Source organism: Amblyomma mixtum, chromosome 10 (assembly GCF_055824585.1).
Source record: "Amblyomma mixtum isolate Tamu chromosome 10, ASM5582458v1, whole genome shotgun sequence".
Lineage (NCBI taxonomy): Eukaryota > Metazoa > Arthropoda > Arachnida > Ixodida > Ixodidae > Amblyomma > Amblyomma mixtum.
In genome coordinates, this window is record NC_143021.1 from 54473880 (window position 1) to 54497424 (window position 23545).

A 23545-nucleotide genomic window follows, 5' to 3' on the forward strand; every position below is an offset into this window, starting at 1 on the left:
TGAAAAAATGAACATTTAAATTAAACTGACTACGCTTTGAAGACACACAGGACTTAATTCTTTATTTTCCCTGTGCGGAATGCCAAACTCTTTGTCCTTGCTTTTGCCGTTTTGTTCGATTCCCCTTACGTTTCCTTCGAAAGGGCTCCCCATGCTTTGTCGGTGACGAGACCCGAGCATCCCTTTTGCAACAGTAGATTAGTGTTTAAGTTAGTTGATAATAAATATTAGTTTCGATGCTGTCCACTGTCATCATAAAGTATGCGAAAAAAGAAGCGGAGGGAGGGTGCATCTGGAAGCGAAATAAAACAAATAGTTTCATATGTTCCAATTGCGCATCATTTACAAGCAAAATGGCTAACGTCTAAAGGGCTGCTAAGTTTCCCTATTGACGTGAGGCAGCCGTGGGAGCTGAGGATGAGTTTCCCTCCGCTAGAAGCGCCCCACTGTGCTTTTAGTTGTCATTTGGCCGAGAAGAAAAGGTGCTTACTTAATTTTTCTTCTCTTAATTTTGAAACTTATTTGGGGCGACTTCAGAAGTTCCTTGTCGTTGGCAAAGTTGCCATAAGAGTCCTTCAACAAAAACCAACATTCTCGTAAAAGTGACGCAAAAAGTACTTTACGACTGAGCCATAATTCCGATTACGAAAACCTTCAAGATTCTGTCCATTGATGGCTAGTCATGGCACTCCTCGCTGTAGCGGACACCTTCATTCTCAGCAATTACGCCAAGAGAACCACTATGTCAGATCTGAAAGCGAGTGCGGATTAGTTTGATGAACCTTTTCTCCTGTTCTGCGCCTTTTACAGTTCCTCCCATTGTACGCTACGATGCAAAGTAAAAGAAGAGTCGAGCAGTTGACAACAAAAGTGCAGTGCGCGGTAACCAACCATAGGGTCAAGCGGAATCAGCATTTTCATGTTTCACCTCCTTAATCGAGAAAATACGTCTAGCTCCTGGCACAAATAATTTCATCTTGTGGTAACCTTTTTGGTTTGGTGACTAGAAGAGGTGAAGAAGAAGGTACAGTGGGTATAGCGGTCAAGATGTGTCAAGAACATGGAGGAAAAAAAACTGAGGAGGGAGCGTCTAGTGACACCCTTGAAGCCTAGTCTTACCAAGTAAAAATATAGTAAAAAAAAAGAGTTTGTCCCCCTGTGATCACGCCACATCGGGCATGCTACATCGTGCCACATCGTAAAATCTAGCTCCGCTGCGCGCGCGAATGCGCGGATTAGCGCGGCAAACTCACTATAGCTCAACCTCCTTGCTGTAGACGCCCCGCGCCAGAAGCCGCGCATACGGCCGCAATAAAACATACCAGAACATGCAGAAAACCAAAGTAATGTTCAACAGCCTAGCAACGGCACAGCAGTTTGCAATTGGTCGCGAGGTGCTGGAAGTAGTCTACGTAGGGCAGGTAGTGAGCACTGATCCGGATCATGAGAGGGAAATAACTAGAAGAATAAGAATGGGGTGGAGGGCATACGGCAAGTTCTCTCAGATCATGAATGGTAGCTTACCAATATCCCTGAAGAGAAAAGTATACAACAGCTGTATCTTACCGGTACTCACCTATGGGGCAGAAACGTGGAGGCTAACAAAGAGGGTTCAGCTTAAGTTAAGAACAACGCAGCGAGTATGGAAAGAAAAATGATAGGTGTAACGTTAAGAGATCGGAAGCGGGCGGAGTGGGTGAGAGAACAAACGCGCGTTAATGATATCCTACTTGAAATCAAGAGGAAGAAGTGGGCTTGGGCAGGGCATGTAATGCGAAGGCAAGATAACCGCTGGTCCTTAAGGGTAACGGAGTGGATTCCAAGAGAAGGGAAACGTAGCAGGGGGCGGCAGAAAATTAGGTGGCGGATGAGACTAAGAAATCTGCGGGAATATGGTGGCCGCGGCTGGCGAAGGACAGGGTTAATTGGAGAGACATGGGAGAGGCCTTTGCCCTGCAGTGGGCGTAGTCAGGCTGATGATGATGATGATGAAAACATACCAGAACCAAAACATAAAGGACTGACTGGGAGAGCGAAAAACTGAGCGAGAAAACGGCTTCATAAACACTCGGTTTGAGAACGCTGGCCGCGTGACGTCACGCTCTCTCCTCAGGTTTTTTTTTTCTCCATGGTCAAAATTTATGAGGCAAACAACAACATCAGATATGCAATTCCTTAATAGGCCAACAACAAGAACATCGTGATCGGAGCTTCACTGCAGACATTATAGTATGTGTTTTATAGTACCGTCCAAAAGAGCCAGGAAAAATTGAAGTCTGATTTAGGTACTTGAATTTCTCACAACGTGCCTACACTCAATGTGAAACGCGTTAGCACAAAGTTGTTTATGCAAGCGCGAAGGAGCGTGACGACTGAACGTGTCTGGTAGGGGACGTTCCATCCATAATCAGAAATACCTGCACCGGCATTAGTCGGTGAGTGAGGTCCTTGTTGGACTATCCGCCAACATTCGGCTTTGCTATGGTGATTACGCGATGTCATGCTGACGACCTCGATCGGTCAGGGGGTGGTCGAGGTGAGAGCACACAATAAAGATTGCGGTAAGGATTTGCGCCCTGAAAGTTACAAACAAGTCTTCCGCCCAGTTACTTGTTAGATCGTAGGAGTCGATGCTGGAAGAATGCAGCAAACCGAGTAAACAAAAAAGATCACACAAGGAAATTCTGCCGCCAGACCGGTAAACAAGAGCTGGACTGCGTGCAATGCTGTAGAACCCATTACTTGGCAGTATACATCTGGAGCGCAGCCCCTTCTCCTTTTCGCCCCTCCGCGGTATCTCAGTGGTTACGGCGCTCGTCTGCCGACCCGAAAGACACGGGTTCGATCCCGGCCGCGGCGGCCGAATTTCAATAAAGGCGAAATTCTAGAGGCCCGTGTACTGTGCGATGTCAGTGGATGTTCAAGGACCCCGGGTGGTCGCCATTTCCGGAGCCCTTCTCTACGGCGTCCCTCATAGCCTGAGTTGTTTTGGGACGATAACCCCCAATAAACCAAACCAATCTCCCCCTTTTCAGTGAATTACCTTCCGTCCTGCAGAACCCCCGGTATTTCCAGTTGAGTTCTGCCACTTGGCTGTGAAGTGAAGCCAGCCGTACCTCTAGGATGTCCAAGTGTCGTCTTGATTCAGTCGCTGATTTATGAAACTAAACGCTGGATTGGTTTCAAGGCAGTTATCTTAACAAGCTTCATTCTTAATGGTGTTGAAGTTAACGGCAGGCACTCCTTACACAAAGTGCTCTCAGCGCGCTGCGACGCGTTTGCACTGATGCTATGAAGGATTAGAAAAAGGAGGCCCTTTCTCAGATTTGAAGAGAAACCGAGCGCTCAAAGTGCCTTTCTGCAAGCTTCGCCGGTGAACCTCGTTAACGCATTTTAACCCAACCCAATTTAAGCGTCCAAGTGTGTTGTCGACACCCCAGATGCAGCCCGACCGCATCGTCATAAAGCTTTTGAAAAGTAAGGAAAGCGGATCACTTTGTAACTTTCTTCTCGGCAGACGTCTGGCCTACTTTTCTGCCCCCGGCGCTCGTGTGCGGGGGCATATTATATTCCGAACGGCAGTTTTGTCCGGAGAACAGGGCTGGAACTTGCATCGCGTGCCTGCATATTTTATTAGCGCTGCGTGTGGTTTTCGCTGCGAAAATGAGAAGCAGCGCGCCGACCATTCCTCGATTTCCCGTCCATTGTCTGCAGCTTCATGTGTTCCATCTCATTCTTTTAGCGGCTTCGCTGGCTGCAAATGCAAATTTCATCGCGCACGTCTCTGACAAAAAGAGATGCGAAAGGCGAGTGGACGCAAAAGGGACGCTTCTTTTCGGCGTTTCCTTTGTTTGCGGTGCCAATTTGGTTCTCAAAGTGGGTCGTTCCAACGCCAGTTTACGGCTCCTCGAGAGGCATGTGTGTGAGGCCCGGCGCCACTTCTCCGTCAACGTTATGAGTGGGTCAGAAATATTTTCGCGCTGCCAGATTTTGATGGCCAGCAACGAAATCGCTAAGAATTGCGGCAGCAGGTAAAACCTGCTATGCAACATGTGAGTCATGTCTGACTTGAGACTTTCGATTCCTGTTTCCTTGCTTTTGTGCAGCTCCGCAAGTGGAGGATAAATGCCTTGTTTACCTCATGTGCGCCTTTCCTTTATTAGTCTATCATGAGCGTTGTCCGGTGTTCTTCTTTTCCTGGTGTCTCGTACTTTCGCTGGTGAAGCTATGTCTGATGTACACCAACTAGCCCACGTGTGTACCTTGTTACAGTTTATTTCTTCTGTGGGCAACTTTCTACATGTTGGGTCTTCCGGTTATCAAATTTGCATGTTTCCAGCTCTGTTCTGTGTTCTCCTTTTCCTGTTTTCAGAGAGGCACTTACGACCTGAGGCTTTGAGAACGCTCAGGCGCACACTCTAAGTGTAGTTGCGCTAAAGAGCACCGACAGTCACTTCGTTGTCAGCAGGCGAAGTCACCGTTCCTGCCAGTGCGAGGCGGGCAACGTGCAGTATTTCGGAAGGAGGAGTAGCGATGGAACGGCGCAATCTCCTATAGGCCACGCCGGTCATTTGACGTAAAACACAGTAAGGGCTTTCGCACTACCTACACGACGGGACGGGAGCCAGAGAAGGGTGAGAGAGCGGGCAGGGCACAGCATGGTAGATGCTGTCGTAGCGGCTACTTTGTGAACCATGATAGGCAGAAAGTCAGCGACGAGCAACCAGGCGGGCGGCGTCGGCTCGAGCGATGGCATCACGAGCCTACGTAGGGACGGAGTCGGCGGCGGTTAGCAGTAACGTATCAAAGGGAGTAAAGGGCCCCGTCCAAAAAGAAGATAGAACGGCGAGTACCCAGCGGTATCACGACGAGAAGAGTTGCATGCGAATGTCACAAATGGTAGGCTAACGTCCTAATCAAGCTTATCATCAGAAACATACACAGCATGTCAGTGAGCGTGCAGTTGAGACGTTCCGCATGGCCGCTCGTATGAGGGTGATAAGCCGTGGTGAACTGGTGTCGAACGGAGCATGAACGAAGTATTTCATCAACCACTCGGGAGAGGTGGTGGTGAAGAGCATTTATTTAGTTATTTACAGAGAGGTGCTCGGGGAGAGGCCTCTAATGGGTCTCACCCCTTACAATACTAGGCGGAGTCCCTCATTCCGGGATCCCGTTGGTCGAGACCGCTACACAAGTCCGCCGAACCAGGGCCTGTTGGGCCGATAGTTCCTGGCAGCTGAGCAGGGCCGCCTCCCAGTCCTCTCGGGTAGGGGAAGGGGTGATTGGGGGGAGAGAAGGATTTTTTCTGCATGCCCAAACCATGTGGAAGGTGTCGGCCACCTCCCCACAGAATGAGCAGCGGCCGTAGGAGTGCTTGAGGATTAAAGTGCTTGAGAACCGCCGGGCACAGCAGGGTGTTTGTAAAAAGCCTGAGGAGAATTCGTTCGCCAGCTTTACCCAGTCCATTCATAGGAACTGGGTATCGCCGGTGTTCGGCACGATAGTGCTCAGTAATTTCTTTAAAAGAAAGGAGAGGGCTTTGATCTGGGTTAAGCTCCTCCCAAGGGACGCCTGGTGCCCGTTGAGTGAGTGCGCGGGCTACCTCATGGGCGGCTACGTTACCTGGCATGCCTTGGTGGCCGGGGACCCATATGATTGAGCGATGAGCTGGATCGCCGTCGCGAGTACTGCGGTGTAAAATTTGTTGTGCGAGTGGAGTGATCCAACCGAACTCAAAGTTACGACAGGCTCCGCGAGAGTCTGTGAGGATGAATTTAGAGTCGGGTTGGGAGGCTGCGAGGGCGATCGCCACCTCCTCCGCATGCGTTGAGTTGGGCGCTCTGAACGAGAGGCCGTCCACCTGTTTTCCCTCGTGTATGACTGCAGCCGTGTACCATTCCCCCCTGGAGCGGTAGGGGCCTGCAATGTCGACGTAGAAGACGTGTTTCTTTGAGCCATAGTGGCGGTGCAGGGCATTCGCCCGCGCCTGGCGCCGGCCATTATGGTCTTCCTTGTTCATCTTAGTCGGAAGGGGTCGAACGTAGAGGGCGCTTCTCCACAGTTCTGGCACTCGAACCCGTTCCATGGTATGGTGATCATGTCTGATATGTAACCGGTCCAAGAGGCGGCGACCGGACACGGTCTGGGCGAGACGCGTGTATTGGTTAACGAGAGGCGCCTCGCGGAGTTCTCGATAGGTGTTCACCACCCCCAACGCGAGGAGTCGCGCGTTGGAAGTGGATATCGGGAGGTCGAGGGCTCTCTTGAAAATTTTGCAGAGTACAATCTCCAAGTGATCTTCGTCATGTTTCCGTAAGCGGAGGTAAGGAGTCGAGTACAGTACTCGACTAGTTACGAAGGCATGCGCGAGCCGCATCGCATCCTTACTTCGCAACCCTCCTCGCTTGTTGGAAACGCGGCGAACCATTCGGCCCACCTGGTCGCCGACTTTGCGGAGTTTGGGAAGAGTTGTGTCTGCCTTACGATGTTGATTAATGAAGAGACCGAGTATTCGTAGCTCCTTCGCTTCACGGGTGGGCCCGCTTGCGAGAGAAGGCTGAACGGAGATTTTGCATTTCGGAGAAGATCGAATATGCACAAATTCAGACTTGGACGGGGAGCACTGGAGGCCGCAGTACGTGGCATAGTGGTCAGTTATGCTCGCCGCTGCTTGCAGGCATTCCTCCATCTATCCTATGTTTCCCGTAGTGGCCCAGATGGTGATGTCATCGGCGTACAGCGCATGCTGGACACCGCCGACAGCCGCCAGCTGTGCCGGGAGGTACATCATAGCAATGTTAAAGAAAAGCGGGGACAACACAGCGCCTTGTGGTGTGCCCCGCGTTCCCATCTCAAACGGGCCGTACTCGGTCTCTTGTATACGTATATAGGCCAATCGGTCTGTTAAGAAATCTTTGATGTAATTGAATGTACGAGGACCACAGTTGGTCTCGCTAAGGTGCTTTAGTATGACGCCGTGTTTTACATTGTCAAACGCACCCTTGAGATCGAGTGCTAGGACTATTTTGTCGTTGTGTGGGTGTTCTATGGGTTCGAGAACCTCGTGATGAAGCTGTAAGAGGATGTCTTGTGCGGACTTACTGGGTCGGAAAGCGAACATGGTGTCGGCAAAGGAGCTCTTGCTCTCGAGATATTCTGAGAGGCGGTCACGGACCATCGTTTCCATCAGTTTTCCTACGCATGAAGTGAGGGAGATGGGCCGGAGGTTGTCTGTGTTTACCGGTTTCCCCGCGTTTGGGATAAAGGTCACCAATGATGTCTTCCAATCCGGTGGCAACGAAGTGTCCCCGGTCCAAATGGCGTTAATATATTCGAGTAGGATTTCGTATGCCCAATCAGGAAGGTTCGCCAATAATTTGACTGTGACCTTATCCCTCCCGGGCGCCGTCCCCCTGCGCATTTTGGCAAGAGCCGCGCGAAGGTCGTGAAGCTGGAAAAGTTGATCCAGTTCCGGATTATCGCAGCCTGCATACGAATAATCCTGCCCGCGCGGGTCTTGATCCTGATTGAGGTATTGTGAGCGCAAGGTGTTCGCTAGCTGCTTCGTGTTTCCTTGAAAGTTGTGTATCGCGCGATTGATGTGTTTCTCGGTCTCGGAGCGTGTTTGTGTGGGGTCTATGAGACTCCTGAAGAGCCGCCAAGTGTTGCGGCTGGACATCTGTCTTGCTGCACTGTTGCATCGATCTACCCAGTTAGTGTCTGCGAGCTGGGAGCATACTCGGCAGCTTGCTGGGTGAGGTCAAAGATGCGAGCGCGTAGTTTACGGTTGTGTTTCCGCCGCCGCCATCGCTTAGTGAGGCTGCGGCTGGCTTCCCAGAGGTGCCTTAGGTGGTTATCCACGTCAGGTGCACGCTCCGTAAGCTGGATATGATTTTCTTGTGAACGGAGTGTTTGCATGAGTCCGTGCGCCCAAGTGGAGTAGTCCTGCTCCATGAGAGAAGTTACTGGGAGGGCCTGGCGGAAAGCGTTCCAGTCGGGAAGTTTGGCTTGCGCAAGGGGCAGACGTAAGGGCCGAGTGTAAATGACAGTGTTCAATATGCAGTGGTCGCTACCGAGGGTGTCCTCGGTGTTGATCCACTCTGCGTGTTGGATGTGTTTCACGAGGGTAAGGTCGGGGCAGGTGTCCCGAGTGACGGAGTTCCCTACACGTGTTGGGTGGACCGGGTCTGTTAGAAGAGTGATGCCCAGCGTAGATATAAGTTCCCCCAACTTACGACCACGCGTCTCTTCCTTGCAATAACCCCACATGAGACAGGGCGCGTTAAAATCGCCCACTATCATGAGGGGGTCGCGACCCGCAATCCTTAGCGCTGCGCTAAAGATTTTAGAAAATTGATGTTTTTGAGTTTCGGGGGGCAGTAGATATTAAGTATGTGTGCGGGGCTATCTGTTCGCCGCAGGGGGAGGACAGAGACCATCACGTACGAATATTCCAGATTTAAGTCGAGATCAACCTCCTGCGCTGTGTAACCCTTATGGACTAGGATACAGGTGAACGGGTCTCGTTCAAAAGTGTTATAGCCCGTGAGCTTAACCGCATCTCCGGTTTCTTGCAACGCAAGGACTGCGGCGGGGTGTTCGAGGTTGTCAATGTACGCCCTTAAGTGGGCGCGTTTGGTTCTGTTTTTGAAACCCCGACAATTCCATTGCACCAGCTTGTTGCCAGGCGGGGGAACTTTTGGAGTGGTGTCAGTTCCCGGGGGCACTGCACACTGACGTTGCTTTCGTTGACCGGTTGGGTTTCCCGATCGTTGCAGCCGCCGGAATTTTGCCTTGCAGTCTTGCGAACCCGTAAGGTGGCCGCCACCGCAGACGATGCAGGAAGGGGCGCACTCGTGGGTCTCCAAGTTGCCGTCTTCGAGGACTGCGACCGTTTGGCCGCAGTGTCCGCAGCGATTGCGTTGAGGATCCGGGCATAAGTCCACACGGTGGCCGATGGTGCCGCATCGGAAACACGCGGCAATAGTCCGCTTGTATTCGCGTACCAAGGTCACCGCACTGTTATAGTGCACGTAACGTGGCACTTTATGCCCCACGAAGGTGAGCAGGGCAATCGTCGACTTCCCCAGCTTGCGGATGAAGGCTATCTCTCCTCCGCGCCACTGGACTTTCGATTTCAGGGTGGTAGAAGTTTCCTGCTCATGGACGGTAATGATCCCCCTGCAGAGTTCACCGTTGACTTTCGCGTGACCGACCATCGGGATGGAGCCTTTGGAAGCTTTCAGAGTTAATTCACGAGCGAGTGCGTTCGCCGCGTTCACGTCTTGAGTGGTGGCGATAACGATATTCTGGTCCCAGATGGGCCAGATACTAAGAGTGTCCACCGAGGAGGCATTAACATAGGCGGAGAGCAAAGCACCAAGCTCACCGTTCTGCAGAACCGTCTTCAGGGAGACCGTCATTCTGGGCTTGATGACGACCGTGAAGTCTTCTTAGCGGAGTCGAGGCATAGCGGCAGGCCGCCATTTCGTCGATCCCGCTGTTGGCGAGAGCTGATGGTTGGAACTTGAAGTATTTGGATGCACAGAAGCAGAGGCACTCACGGAGGGTCCGTTCACTGCCGAGGAGTTCAGGCGCTGCTGGCGTTTGCGAAGTGCCACCAACGAGAAGAGGCCTTCATCCACGATCTCCTGCGTCGGAGTGGAGGTTTCAGGAGAAGACGGGGCTTCTGCGACGACTTCTGTCCATGCCATCGTCTCGGGATCGTACCCGCGGCGAGCGGAGGCCGCCATGGCGTCCGCGGAGAACGCTGGAGACTGGCTGCTTGGCTTTAGGCCTGGCTGGGGCTCTAACGGGATGAAGACATAAATGGGCCTAAAAGGCCCAAAAATTGGCCCACCCGGTCGAGAGCGATGTCTTCGGGTGCCGGGTGATGTTAACCGCCAAGTACAAGCAAAATTTTTGCGGTCGTAGGGAATTTTTCGGTAATCCGGACGAAAATTGTCGGAGCCGAAATGAGGCGCGTCCGCTCGAGACGCGGCCGGCGATCATTCTCGGGAGAGGAAGCAGCGGCCTTGGTCGGTGACCAGTTGTCCGGGGTGCCTCATGGTAGAGTAGGACTGCGTGCAGAACAAAGTCAGCCACGTCATTAGCCCAGCTAGTCGGGAGGGCGTGATCGCGCACCGCGTGGCACAGTCGGCAGCGACGGCGATCCATTTGTTCCCCAAGGTGGACTTCGGGAAGGGCCCAAGCAAGTGAAGGCCTTCACGAGGAAACGGCTTGTCCGGCATGGCTATCGCCTGCAAGTGTCCGGGAGGCTGAACCGAGGGCTTCTTTCGGAGTTGCCAGCACTCGCCATATAGCGTTGGACGGAGCGGTTGAGGCGACGCTGCAGAATAAACGGTGTCGAACGCGAGCGTACATGCGAGCGACACCAAGATTAACAGTGGTCGGAGCATCATCCAATTGTTCAAGGATGGCAGAACGCAAGTGTTGGCGGACAACAGGGAAGAGCTCAGCGCCAACAGGGCGCATATTGCTTCGGTAGCGACTAGCGAGTGCTACCGTTGTTGACGAACATGGGAAGGGAATAGACAGGGCGATCAGCGTTGAGACGGCCGATGATGGAGCGCAAGTTGGGATCCGGGCCCTGTTCGTCGGCAGTATGCGAGAAGGCCAAGAGAGACAAGAAACAGGTGTCAGGCACAGTCTGTGGAGGATTGATAATCGACAGGATGACGGCTCAGGCAGTCCTGCATCTTGGGGAAGCCGGACGGAATTGTGCACGACAGAAATGTATACTCATGCAAGCGCAACGCCCAAGGCGGCCAGTAGGGTCCTTGAGGGAAGAAAGCCAGCACAAAGCCGATCGGGAACAACAGTGAACGGTCGGCCAAACTTACAAGGGCGGAATTTCGCAGTGGTGCACCTGGTTTCATTATGCTGCACCCGGGCTTGGCGCTTGCTCTCCCCCTCGATGGCCTATATCCTCCCCTCATCGGTGCGCCCTCGTTACCACGCCTCGTTCCATGTAAGCCTTGACCTAGTTTCGCTGCTAAAAAAATGGCAGTGGCTTAGCTCTGGTTAAGCCTGGATATACAAACGAAAAGCTGCAGTTATGCTTTCTTTGACGTCATGGCTGTCGCAGTTCGCGCACAATGCACTGGGAGCACCACGATAACGGTGGAGGCAAGCGCGTTATATAGCCCTCCTTGCGCATGCGTAGTAACTGTGGAAAACACGTGGCTGCAACGAAAGGTCAAGCGGTGGCGAGGAGGCGAGCGCGCAGTAGTAGCCGCGGTGAGGGGGCGGCGCACATGCGCAGTAGCGCGCGGCTGCGCCGAAACCTCAGGTGGCGGAGTCGCGGCGGCGGTTTCGGCGGCGGCCGCTCCGATCACCTGCGCCTCTTCTGTGACGTGACTCCGTTCTGCGCTTGCGCAGCTGTGAATAATTCTGATCGCGGAGCATACGCCAGACACGGTGTTGACTAGTTTGGTGAAGCTTTTCGCTGCTAAAGCCCTCCTAATCCCCGTCTCCCCGCAGGTGACCCTGAGGGCGCAGGCGACGGTGACGCACCAGCCGAACCCGTGGTACCTGGCCCGCTTCCGTGGTCGCAGCGCCCTGCTGTCCACGGCGCAGCTGCTCGCCTCGCTGGCCCTGCTCACGGCGCCGCACTTCGCGCTGCTGCTGTGGGAGGCCTCGACGGGGCGCCGGGGCCCAGCGCTGCTCGCCTCGGCCGCCACGGCGCTGCTGTGCTGGAGCCCCTGCGCGCACGCCTACGTGTACGGGGTGCGCAGCCGAGCCCTGCGCCAGACGTTCAAGGACCTGCTCGGGAGGCACGTCTACAGGCAGCAGGTATGCGGAGGGCCTGCAAAGGTATACAGGCACACACACGACTCTCTCTGTCTTTGGGCGTGAAGAACACTGCACGAGCTAGTTGGCTTTCTATCACACGAAAATAGCGTAAACTTCACGAAGGACGCAGAAAGGGGAGACGAGACACAGGTGCTGACTAACAACTGAAATTTCATTGCTCTGACACATCGGTAAATATAGTCAAAGGCAACAAGAAGGACAAGACAAGAAACATAGAAAATCGCTGCAGGAAACGAGCAGGAAATCATGAATGCTGAGCTGTCGCAAGGAAACGAAATTCCTTATCCAGAAGGGATACGGATGGGGTGCTGACACAGCGCTCTTTTAGGCTTGCGTATGGTTTCTTTGCGTAAGCTTGCGTATGGAGTCTTTGGGCGCTTTACTTTACCGTCGCCAAACTGCCGTTTTTGACACCATGGAAGCTTTGGTGGACAGTGAAAACCATATGTGACATACGGAATCAATATGGCAAGGCATATGAGACGCTGGAAATAGCTACGCACTCCTTATGAGGGCGTCAACATCGTTAGAAATCGTGTAATAACTCTTGAAAGGGCATGGAAATCATACGGAAAGCACTTGATTTCCGGTTATTTCTCGACATTTTATAGGCTCAGCATTTTCATAACTTGACATGCGTCCTTCATGTGTTCAGTTTCAGTCTGGGTGTAGTAAAAACTGCCTGGTCTAGAAAAGCAGCCGTACAGTCCCGCCAAAAATTTACAGACAACCACGCACGACCGAGTGGTGGCGGCCCCGTCTCCCAAGCGCGCTTGGTGCGAGGGTGAAAGGATTGCCGTGCTCTCAAGGCCGGAATACGTGGAGCGTTTTTACCTCGGCGAGTCCGCGATTTTCGCCCGACGGCGCAGATTTGACGCCAGGCGTCGAGAAAAACGCCCGCCACCGCCGATCAGGACCGGCTAGATTTTGACGCGCGGCGTCCGGTGAGACCGGAAACGGCGGCTGAAGCCAGCCAATAGCAGCGCAGTAAGCCCGCTCTTCCGGTCCTTTGCCTGCCGCCGCCAACATGGCTGCCATGGCCAACGAGCTACGCAGTATTTTTGGCACGGAAATGTTATTGTGGGGAAAATAAACGCTTCATCAGACTTGAAATGTCGCTTTTTTTGGAGAACACGGCCGAATCTTGGATCGGAATGCCGGCGCTCAATCCCTGAAGCGAATGTGTAGAAGACAACTGCAGCCGCTGGTGTCCGCGGCTGAGCGGACGTCCAAAGGTACGCGACGGCATGCATTCGAGCACGCAAATCTGTTGTGTGCGCGCGAAACCAAGCACGCGTGTTATCGCGTACTGCCTGCGCATGCTCACTGCTCGGCTATCTCTTATCGGGTAGTCCGTGCTGCCTTTAAAAGACCGCTCGCACGGGCCCTCCGCGCTCAGTATGTAACCTGTTGGCTTACTGCGAAGTATCAGGAATAAACGTTCCTTCGATGCTACGTCTACGCCGCCCAGTTCTTGGATGCCAGACATGACATATTGGCGACGAGGATGGGATGACCGCCGTGCGGAATTCGCAGTGTGAAGAACCTGGCCTCTGTGTAAAAAAGCTTCCGCCACGAAGATTTCTCTGCGGTGAAATTCCTGAAACTGGCATCACGGCAGCCGAAACTTCTAAGTGAGTCATGAGTCTCATCGGTCATATTGAACCTTTCGACGAGACCACGAGCGACTGGTGCTCGTACGAGGAAAGGTTGAAGGCCTATCTTTTGGTCAACGATGTTCCAGTAGCAAAGAAGGTTCCTGCTTTCCTAAGTCTCATCGGCGCGAAGACCTACGCGCTGCTCAAGTCGCTGACGGCACCGGACGCACCGTCGTCACTAGAGTTTGACAGTCTTCTGAAACTCCTGAGCGATTACCTGGCGCCGCAGTCGTCCGTCATCGCAGAGCGTGCGAAATTTTACAAACGGTCACAGCGAAGCGGTGAGTCCATTACCGAATTTGTCGCGGAACTTCGAAGGCTGGTGCAGAGTTGCGAATTCGGAAGTTTCTTGGATGAAGAGCTCCGGGACTGTTTCGTTTGCGGCCTGCTCCGCGAGGACATTCAGCGTGTATTGTTAACAGAAGACAAGAAACTAACCTTCCAGAAGGCTGTAGATAGAGCTCTTGCCATGGAAACTGCAACGAAACGCGCGGCGTTCACTCATAACAGCGCATCCCCGGCGTACGAAGTGAATAAGGATTGAGGCGAAAAGCAGTCTGCAATGTCGCCAAGCTGCTTCCGTTGCGGGTCACCCAATCACTCTAGCGAATGATGCCCTCATATCGGCGATACATGTTATAATTGTAACCGAAAAGGGCATATTCAACGCGCCTGCAGGAAAGGAAAGAAAGCTAGGGAGACAAAGCCTCGGAAACGGGTGAAGATGCTCACTTCCGTCCGAAACGAGTCGTCTGTCCCACTTCAATCAGTCAACGCAGACCCGTTTACTGTACCCGTGAACGTTGACGGTGTCCTAGTGACAATGGAGCTTGACACCGGCGCAGCCGTATCCGTCATATCATGGCGCGAATTCCAGAGGCTGTTTCCACGTAAGCGACTTCAGCCAGCATCGTTAAAGCTGCGCACGTATACTGGGGCCATAGTAAAACCGAAGGGTCTGGCGAAAGTCGTCGTGCACCACAATGACCAGAGCGTGGAGCTTCCCCTGTACGTCGTGGACACTACAGGACCGGCACTCCTAGGCAGAGAATGGTTGCAAGATATTCGTCTGGATTGGAAGAACCTAGTTTTTTTGAAGCACCTTGGTCCCTCTCGAGAAACGTCAAAGCACTGGCAAGAAAAGCTGGAAGCGATGCTAGACAGCCATTCCGAACTTTTCAAGGATGAGCTAGGTACCATCACGGAAGAGCAGGCCGAGCTTGTCCTTCGCGAAGGGTCACAGCCGAAGTTTGTAAAGGCAAGAAGCGTTCCCTTTGCTCTCCAAGGTGCAGCAGAAGCTGAACTTGTGAAAATGGAGAAGCTTGGCATCATAACGCCTGTTGACAAGCGAATACGCAACGCCCTTGGTACCGGTAGTGAAGAGGGATGGAAGCCTCCGACTGTGCGGCGATTATAAAACCACCGTCAATCCCTGTCTGGAAGTAGACCGCTACCCGCTACCTCGGATAAATGACCTTCTAGCAGCGCTTGCAGGAGGAGAGGAATTTTCGAAGATCGACCTGAGTAGGGCCTACCAGCAGGTAGTTATGGCGGAAAGCTCCCGGAAACTAGTGACGATAAACACGCATAAGGGCTTGTATATTATGAACCGTGTGGCTTTCGTCATTTCGTCCGCCCCAAGCATATTTCAAAGAATTATGGACAACATGCTGAAATGGTTGGAAGGAGTCAATTGCTACCTTGACGACATCCTGGTCACAGGCAAGACCAAGCAAGAGCATTTCCATAACTTGGAAGCCGTCTTGTCAAGATTGCAGGAACGCGGTGTGCGCATCCGGCGCGATAAGTGCTCCTTCTTTCAACGAGAGCTCTGTTACCTGGGCCACGTCATCAACGCCGAGGGTGTTTGCGCATCGCCTGTAAAGGTATTGGCACTGCTAAATGCGCCTGCTCCAAAAGACAAGCAGCAACTGCAGTCATTCCTTGGGATGGTCAATTATTACGGCAAGTTTGTTCAGCGTCTCTCGACTTTGGCACAGCCGTTGTACAGGCTGCTAAAGCAATCAACGGAGTGGACATGGGATGCGTCATGCCAGCTTGCTTTCACGGAGATAAAAGCAGCTATGGCTTCCCCTCCAGTTCTTGCCCATTATGATCCGAAGCGACCGCTTCAACTTGCCTGCGACGCATCTCAGTACGGCATAGGCGCAGTTCTTTCGCAGAAAATGACAAATGGATCAGTTCGACCGGTTGCGTACGCATCCCGCACATTGTCAAGTGCCGAAAAGAACTACAGTCAGATCGAGAAAGAAGCCCTTGCCCTCGTATTCGGCGTAAAGAAATTTGACTTCTACGTCTACGGAAGGTTCTTCACGCTTGTGACTGACCATAAACCACTACAAACAATTTTCGGCCCGAAAACAGGCATTCCCGCGATGGCAGCTGCCCGCATGCAGCGTTGGGCGCTGACGCTGTCAGCCTACAACTATGCTTTTGAATTCAAGAAATCTACTGATAATGCGGAAGCAGACTGTCTATCGCGCTTGCCGCTCGATAGCACCGAAAAGCAATCGGCAGAAGAAAGCGAAACTTTTTATTCGCTTCGTTTTGAAACGCTGCCTGTCACAGGCCAAGACATCGCTCGTGAAACGAGGCGGGATCCTTTACTAAGCAAGGTACTGAACTTCACAAGGGCTGGCTGGCCGTCGCATGTCGCAGAAAAGGAGTTGAACCTTTTCTTTGACAAGCGTTTGGAGCTCACAGTTCATCAAGGGTGTTTAATGTACGGCATGAGAGTAGTCACGCCTCCAAAACACCGAGCCTTCTTGCTTGAGGAACTTCATCAGGGTCATCCCGGTATCGTAAGATGCAAAGAACTCGCGAGGAGCTACGTCTGGTGGCCTGGTATCGACGCGGACCTAGAGCAACACGTGAAGAAATGTGAAGAGTGTCAGCAGCAACGGAACGAACCAGCACCGGCTCCGCTTCATTCATGGTCATGGCCGACTTCGCCGTGGCAAAGAGTTCACTTGGACTTTGCTGGACCCATGCAAGACAAAATGTTCCTCGTTGCTGTGGACGCACACTCAAAATGGCCGGAAGTTTATGTCATGCAGAAGACTACGGCGTACCACACAACTCAGTGTCTCCAAGACCTGTTCTCTCGTTCTGGCGCACCCGAGATCATCGTGACCGACAACGGACCACAGTTCGTTTCCGAAGAATTCAAGAGCTTCGTCAAAGGCTTCATCATCATCATCATCAGCCTGACTACACCCACTGCAGGGCAAAGGCCTCTCCCATGTCTCTCCAATTAACCGTGTCCTTTGTCAGTTGCCGCCACTGTATCCCTGCAAACTTCTTAATCTCATCCGCCCACCTAACTTTCTGCCGTCCCCTGCTACGTTTGCTTTCTCTTGGGATCCACTCCGTTACCCTTAAGGACCAGCGGTTATCTTGCCTTCGCATTACATGCCCTGCCCAAGCCCATTCTTCCTCTTGATTTTATCTAAGATGTCATTAACCCGCGTTTGTTCCCTTACCCACTCCGCCCTCTTCCGATCTCTTAACGTTACACCCATCATTTTCCTTTCCATAGCTCGCTGCGTTGTTCTTAACTTAAGCTGAACCCTCTTTGTTAGCCTCCACGTTTCTGCCCCATAGGTGAGTACCGGTAGGATACAGCTGTTGTATACTTTTCTCTTCAGGGATATTGGTAAGCTACCATTCATGATCTGAGAGAACCTACCATATGCGCTCCACCCCATTCGTATTCTTCTAGTTATTTCCCTCTCATGATCCGGATCTGCGGTCAAAGGCTTCGGTGGTCGTCATATCGTGAGTGCAGCGTACCATCCAAGCACGAATGGCCTTGCGGAGAGATTTGTACAGACAATGAAATCTGCGTTGCGGAAAGGACGACCCCGAGACTCCTTGCAGGTAACCTTACAGACGTTCCTGATGACGTACCGCAACACGCCGCATGCGACTACGAGAAACGCCAGCAAGCCTTTTCATAGGTAGACGACTGCGCACGAGACGACGCAGTCAAGCCTTCTGTCGGGGGAAGAGTGGGTCAGCAACAGCTCTCCGATATGGTGCGACGCAAGGCACGTGATCCCGGCCGCGGCGGCTAGAATTTCTTTGGAGGAGAAATTCTAGAGGCCCGTGTACTGTGCGATGTCAGTGCACGTTAAAGAACCCCAGGTGGTCGAAATTTCCGGAGCCCTCCACTACGGCGTCTCTCATAGCCTTAGTCGCTTTGGGACGTTAAACCCCATAAACGAAAGCAAACCAGCAAGGCACGTGAGCGACATTTCAACATAAACGATGAGGTCCTCGTGAGGAATTAGAGGTCCTGAGAAATGGGTCCCTGGCACTATCATTCAGCAGTCTGGCCCCGTTTCATTCAAGGTTCGAGTTAGGACAAATCGTGGGGTGCTCATTTGGCGTCGTCATCAAGACCAGCTACTGCTCAGCATCGACAGCTCAAAGAAGAGCATCATGGAAGATTTTATTCCAGATTTCAGGGATCCTGAGAGCGACATCGAGCCACTTCCAGTTGCGGCCCCTGCGGCACGATCGACCCTCCAGGGGAGCGACGCTATCCACAGAGGGACCGGCGACCTCCTGATAGATATCAGCCATAGCATTAGTTGCATTGCATAATGTAGCAAAAGGACTGTGCGCTCGTTAGGAGGAAGGAGGTGTTGTGTGCGCGCGAAACCAAGCACGCGTGTTATCGCGTACTGCCTGCGCATGCTCACTGCTCGCCTATCTCTTATCAGGTAGTCCGTGCTGGCTTTAAAAGACCGCTCGCACGGGCCCACCGCGCTCAGTATGTAACCTGTTGGCTTCCTGCCAAGTAGTAGGAATAAACGCTCCTTCGATGCTACGTCTACGCCGCCCAGTTCTTGGATGCCAGACATGACAAAATCTTTATAGATACTTGAGCGCGCCTGCTAAAATTTGTACAGTGGTGTCGAAGTGAAACTTTCCTGATTTTAACAGAATGGTCAGCGCCGCTGTTCTCAGAAACCTCCTTGCACAGTGGTTTTTGCCACTTGTTGATCACATTTGCTTTCGCATCGAGGGATACGCGGCGACGCGTCGCCGCTTCAACGCTCCTTGTATCTCCACCCGGGCGTCGCGCCGCCTTGACGTTTTCTGCCGCGCGAATGTCGTCGAAAAAAACGCCGCATGTGTCCCGGTCTTCAGGCGGGCTGCACTGCAGTAAGAGCGGCGTTCGTGTTATTGCCTCTTTCACGGCGCCTGTTCGGGGGCACTTGCATCGGAGCAAACGCATAGTCCTCTTCGGAAGCTGCTCGAAAGCGGGGTCCGCGGCGCGAGCAGAAAAGCTCTCGGAGACAAGCCGTGGCCATTTCGCGCTAGCGCGGACTATGTGTTTAGCAACTGCAGTATCGCTATTCTAGTTCACTGTAACTGCAGTGTCCCAACAGATTCCGTACAGATGAATTCCTTGAACGATTCCTTGAACGATTGTAAAGGAAGCAGGTCTGCGCTGAAGGAGGCAATCTTTTATTTCGAAAGCAATACTACTCCCAAGAACGTCCTTTCACGTAGCGGCGGCCACTTGGCACGTTTGACCATTACAATGACCCCTGACGTCATACCATGCCTAATGACGTCACAGCGTGACATCATAGCAGGAGCGAGAGACGGGCTACCAACTCGGCTCGTCAGGTAACGGCGGCCGCTGGCCACGGCCAACACCACCTAGACAAGTTCAGGCCTCAGCGCTCCCGTCGTGACGTCATGCGTCGAGGCCTGCGGGCGCTGCGGAAGCAGATAAGCGCGCGCAAGAATTGGGGGAGCTCATCGCTTGGCGCACAATAATGTGTTTTAACAAATTGTTCCCAACAAAACGTGTTACGGAACGCAAGTTCGTTTATTTGCTTTTTAGGGTTTCAGCTTTTCTTTTTTTAGATTTGTTGTCATCAACGGTTCTGTCATTCATCCGGCTGCAAAAGGTTTTGAGAAGGATGTTAGTGCTGCACCAAAGAATGTGTTTAAGCACAAATTCGCACGTGTGTCCATCGTCACAGGCATCAAATTCACACGAGTCGTCATTTGTCAGCAAATACATTGTCAGCTCTGTGACGAGCTTACGCTGGTCTGGCGCTCTTAAAAACTCCGCGTCCTTTGCAAGCTGTTCAACTACGACGTAACTGTGTGCGACGGCATTCAGTGCAAACATTGCCGGGAAAACAAGTCCTCCGCGATCGAGCTGCTTAACAATATCGTAGTTTTCCTCGTTGGGCGAAACTGTGATGGTCTTGCTCACTGTTAGCGCTGATCTGCATTTTGTGCAGTTTAGACTCTTCAGAGCTGTATGCACGGCGTATCCTGCAACGTACACAAGAACGGGGATGATGTCTGTTATCTTTGATAAAGCCGCTGCAGTCACAACGACGTTGAACGAAGGGCGCGGCGTGTCCACAGATCCGTGGAGGTGTTCCCACTTCTCAGTTTTTTCGCTTGCACAGATTTCTTGAACTTTAGGCAGCGTGTTTTGCAGTCGTAGTTTATTTTCGCCTTCATAAATCTGTCTTAAGGAAATATGATATTGTGCTCCAGCCAGCTGCCTGTATTTGCCGAATCTTTCCTCTAAACTGTCCGTCTGCACCTTTCCCAGAAGAACGTAAGATAGATTAAGCTCTTCAAAGCAGTATCGGGCTACTTCGATGAGTGCGTGAGTTGTGTGGTGTAAAGCAGTATGCGTCTCTTTGGTCAAACAACCGCTGTCGAGGCGTTTGCTGTGCCACTCATCGAGCCAGTCCAACAGCTTGTACAAGAACTCCAGTTGAGGATCGTCCACAGAGGGGAACACCGGCTCTTAAAAATGGTCGCGGAGTCTCTTCCCTTTGTACGGAGTCTTTACATTCACGATTTTCCACCATTTAACTATGATCTCAATGAAGCTAGCAGTGTGCTCTGGGAAGTTCAGGTTGTGTGTTTTTCCAAGCGCACGAAGTGCGTGAGGTAAGCCATCGCTGAAAATCTGTAGAGCAAGCTTGACGTTTTGCCTTTCAAGATTGGATGGAAACAGCGCCTTCCTTGATAAACTGTGACCGTATCTAAGAAGTTGGTCACACTCAATGTTGTATGCGTTTCTGATGGTGGCGAATGACGCAGTCAACATGCGCCGTGGTTGTGCTGTATCATCCTCGAATTCGGGGAAGTAGAAACACAGCTGGTCATTTTTCTGGTTTAGCCAGTTGTTCTGAATGCATTTTAGTATGTGGACTGGGTCGATCACAAAAAGCAACGGTCTCTAGGAGTCACATGGATGGGGATAAACGATTCCGTTTGTTGGCGGAGATGCAAAGTAAGACATTGCCTTTCTGTTTATCGAGTTGCTGTCACTGACTATGCAGGTAACTCTGTAACCTATTTTCTCCAGGCCAGTCACGACATCCATTATTGACTTGTGCAGAAACACGGCATCAGCTTTGTGGGCAGGGATAATGTGTGCAACTTCCTTAAATGGACAAGTAAGGCTTTGCACCATGGAAACGAATGCACTATTGGCAACCTCTTCAGAATTGTGCGCAAGTCCAGCAATATTGCCACCCTTATAATCAAAATAAGGTTTTATGTGAATTTCGTCAACCATAAGCGTCACATGCCGCTGTCCGTCATCGAGTTCGCAGATCCTTTTCGCCATGTAACTGAGAAAGGCTGCACCGTGATGCTCCCGTTGTGGATTCATTCCATATGATGAGCAAACTGATCTGATGGTCAATGGGCGCGGCAGTGTGATTGCTCCATAGCTTCACATGTATTTATAGGCATGGGGTGATATCATGAAGAGAATGCAGCAATACACCATGAAATCTATAGAATAGCGCCTTCGCTCCTTCTTTGCAGACAGAAGCTTCAACTGTTCGCTGAGGAATTGGACTGCATGATCATTATCCTCTGACTGCGCTGTAGATATCTGGCCAAGCAGGAAATTGATGGCATATCAAAAACTTCTTCATTCGAGTCCCTACGGCTAGAAGAAACGCTGCTGTTCCAAACCTTGATGCTTTCAAGAAAGTCAGCGAAAGCCCTCTTACTTTTCGCCTGAGGAGGAATGAACAGGTTGGACCCTAGCCTTGTGACTGGCGTCTTTAGGAAATGCAATGTGATAGACAAATCAGCCTTCACGCAAACTGAGTACTTCACCCAAGGAGCATCATCTTCAACAATGTGCGGTAATATGAGGCGGCCACTGCTCAATATTGTATGCCAGAACTCAGACTGGCTTGTTCGCACGTGTCCGGCTAAGTCGTTTAGGCTCCGAACTGCATCTTTTTCCTCTTCGGCTCTAAACGTCTCGAGGGAGTCTGCAAGAGCTTTTTCAGTCGCAGCTGCATCCAAACGAATTCTTCTAGACTCCGGATTCTCCCTTCTGCTGCAAACCTTCGATAAATAGCTCGGGCAGTTCGGGAATTTTGACGGAACAGCATCCGGTCGGAGACGCAAACGGAGCATGGGTGCAGTTATCGTACGGCCCGTAGTATCATCCACATGACAATCCTCTCGAATGATGTCACCTTCAGTGAAGTGCAATTCGCAAACCTGCATGTGAATAGAAAAAAAAATGCCTAACATATTGCAGTGAAGCCTCCCTAAAAACTAAATATATAACTGCTGAAATTCCACTAACAACGCACGTGCACGTGTTTGCTTTGTATATTTCAAGGAACAAAAATAACGATAGCAATCTTACCCTGGAATGTGCCGAAGGAAGGAAGCCCTCTCGGGGAATAGCGCGCAGCCATGCTGCCTTCAGTTCTGCATCTTCAGGAAATTTGAACACATGGACTTTTGGTCCGGATTTGTAGTTGCCGCTACACCCAGGCACACAGCACTTGTTTGGCATATTCACAACTGTCCAAGCATAGCAGCGCACGTTTTCACCATTTGTAGGACACTAGCGTGAACACGAGCAGCACAGGGCCGAATAACTATTTCACAAAGCACCTCACAAGCGAGAAGATCACCGCAGAATGCAAGCAGTGCACGGTACTGCTCCGCCGGCCGGCAAGCCCGAGCATGCTCCGACAGTGACTAATCGCGGCGGCGGCTGCGGCGGCGGCGGTCAGCGCGTCGGCGGCTAGGCCTCTAGTCGTGACGTGGCACTGACGTCAGCGTGGAGAGCAGAGGGCCACGGCGCGCCGCCCTCCTCCCGCTAGAGGCACTAGTGACGTTATGGCGTGACCTCATACCAAGAGCGAGAGACGGGAACCAACTCGGCTCGTCGGGTAACTGCGGCCGCTTGCCACGGCGCGCCGCCCTCCTCTCGCCAGAGGCGCTAGTGACGTTATGGCGTGACGTCATACCAGGAGCGAGAGACGGGCTACAACTCGGCTCGTCGGGTAACGGCGGCCGCTTGGCACGGCGCGTCGCGCTCTTCCCACTAGAGGCGCTACATGTGCAGTATAAAACACCTCCTTTCGCAACCTGCGAGGCTTAATCAAAGCTAAGCCCCCGGCAATTTTTTTTACACGCGTTTGTTTCTCCGCACGCTTCCATGCGTAGATATTCTGCGCTGCTGCAGGTGCGGCGTTCAGAATTTAAGCATGAGTTCCAGAAAAACGAATCATTGAGTTTTGCACCAATAAACTTTCCGTCTGTAAGTTCTAGGATGTTTTGGTACTGTTATAAAGACATCTAGGCTTAATTAAACCGAGACAAGCGGACATTTTCACGAATATACTCCCGTGTTTTATCGCACATTATAAGGAATAATTCTGGTACCATCGCAATTGCTTTGAGCTTCGCTTCAGTTGTTTGCTAAAAACTATACTCCCAGTTACTCGCGTAGCATGTGGCAAAGATCTCGCTTTTCCACCACTCTCTGGTTTCTTTTATCCAATAGTGAATTCGCGGTTGGTTGTAATGGGGTTTAGCCTCCCAAAGCGACTCATGCTACGACTCATGCTACGGGGCGGGGGCCCCGGCTAGTTTCGACCACCTGGGGTTCTCTGCCGTGGCCTGCATGACATCGCACAGCACACGGGCCTCTAAAATATCGCCTTCATCTAAATGCGACCGCCGTGGCCGGAATCAAACCCACG

The 23545-nt window shown here is 52.0% G+C and overlaps 1 protein-coding gene and 1 pseudogene across 1 annotated transcript in view; one reads left to right on the top strand and one right to left on the bottom strand.

Moving 5' to 3' along the window:
• Positions 1 to 23545, top strand: part of LOC149325823 (adenosine receptor A2a-like) — a 350480-nt gene that overhangs the window by 130157 nt on the left and 196778 nt on the right. The window contains exon 2 of the mRNA XM_089565149.1: positions 11506 to 11817. Coding sequence (XP_089421275.1) covers positions 11506 to 11817 — 312 coding nt within the window. The remainder of the gene's footprint in view (positions 1 to 11505; positions 11818 to 23545) is intronic.
• LOC149325824 (uncharacterized) lies at positions 19366 to 22457 on the bottom strand (annotated as a pseudogene).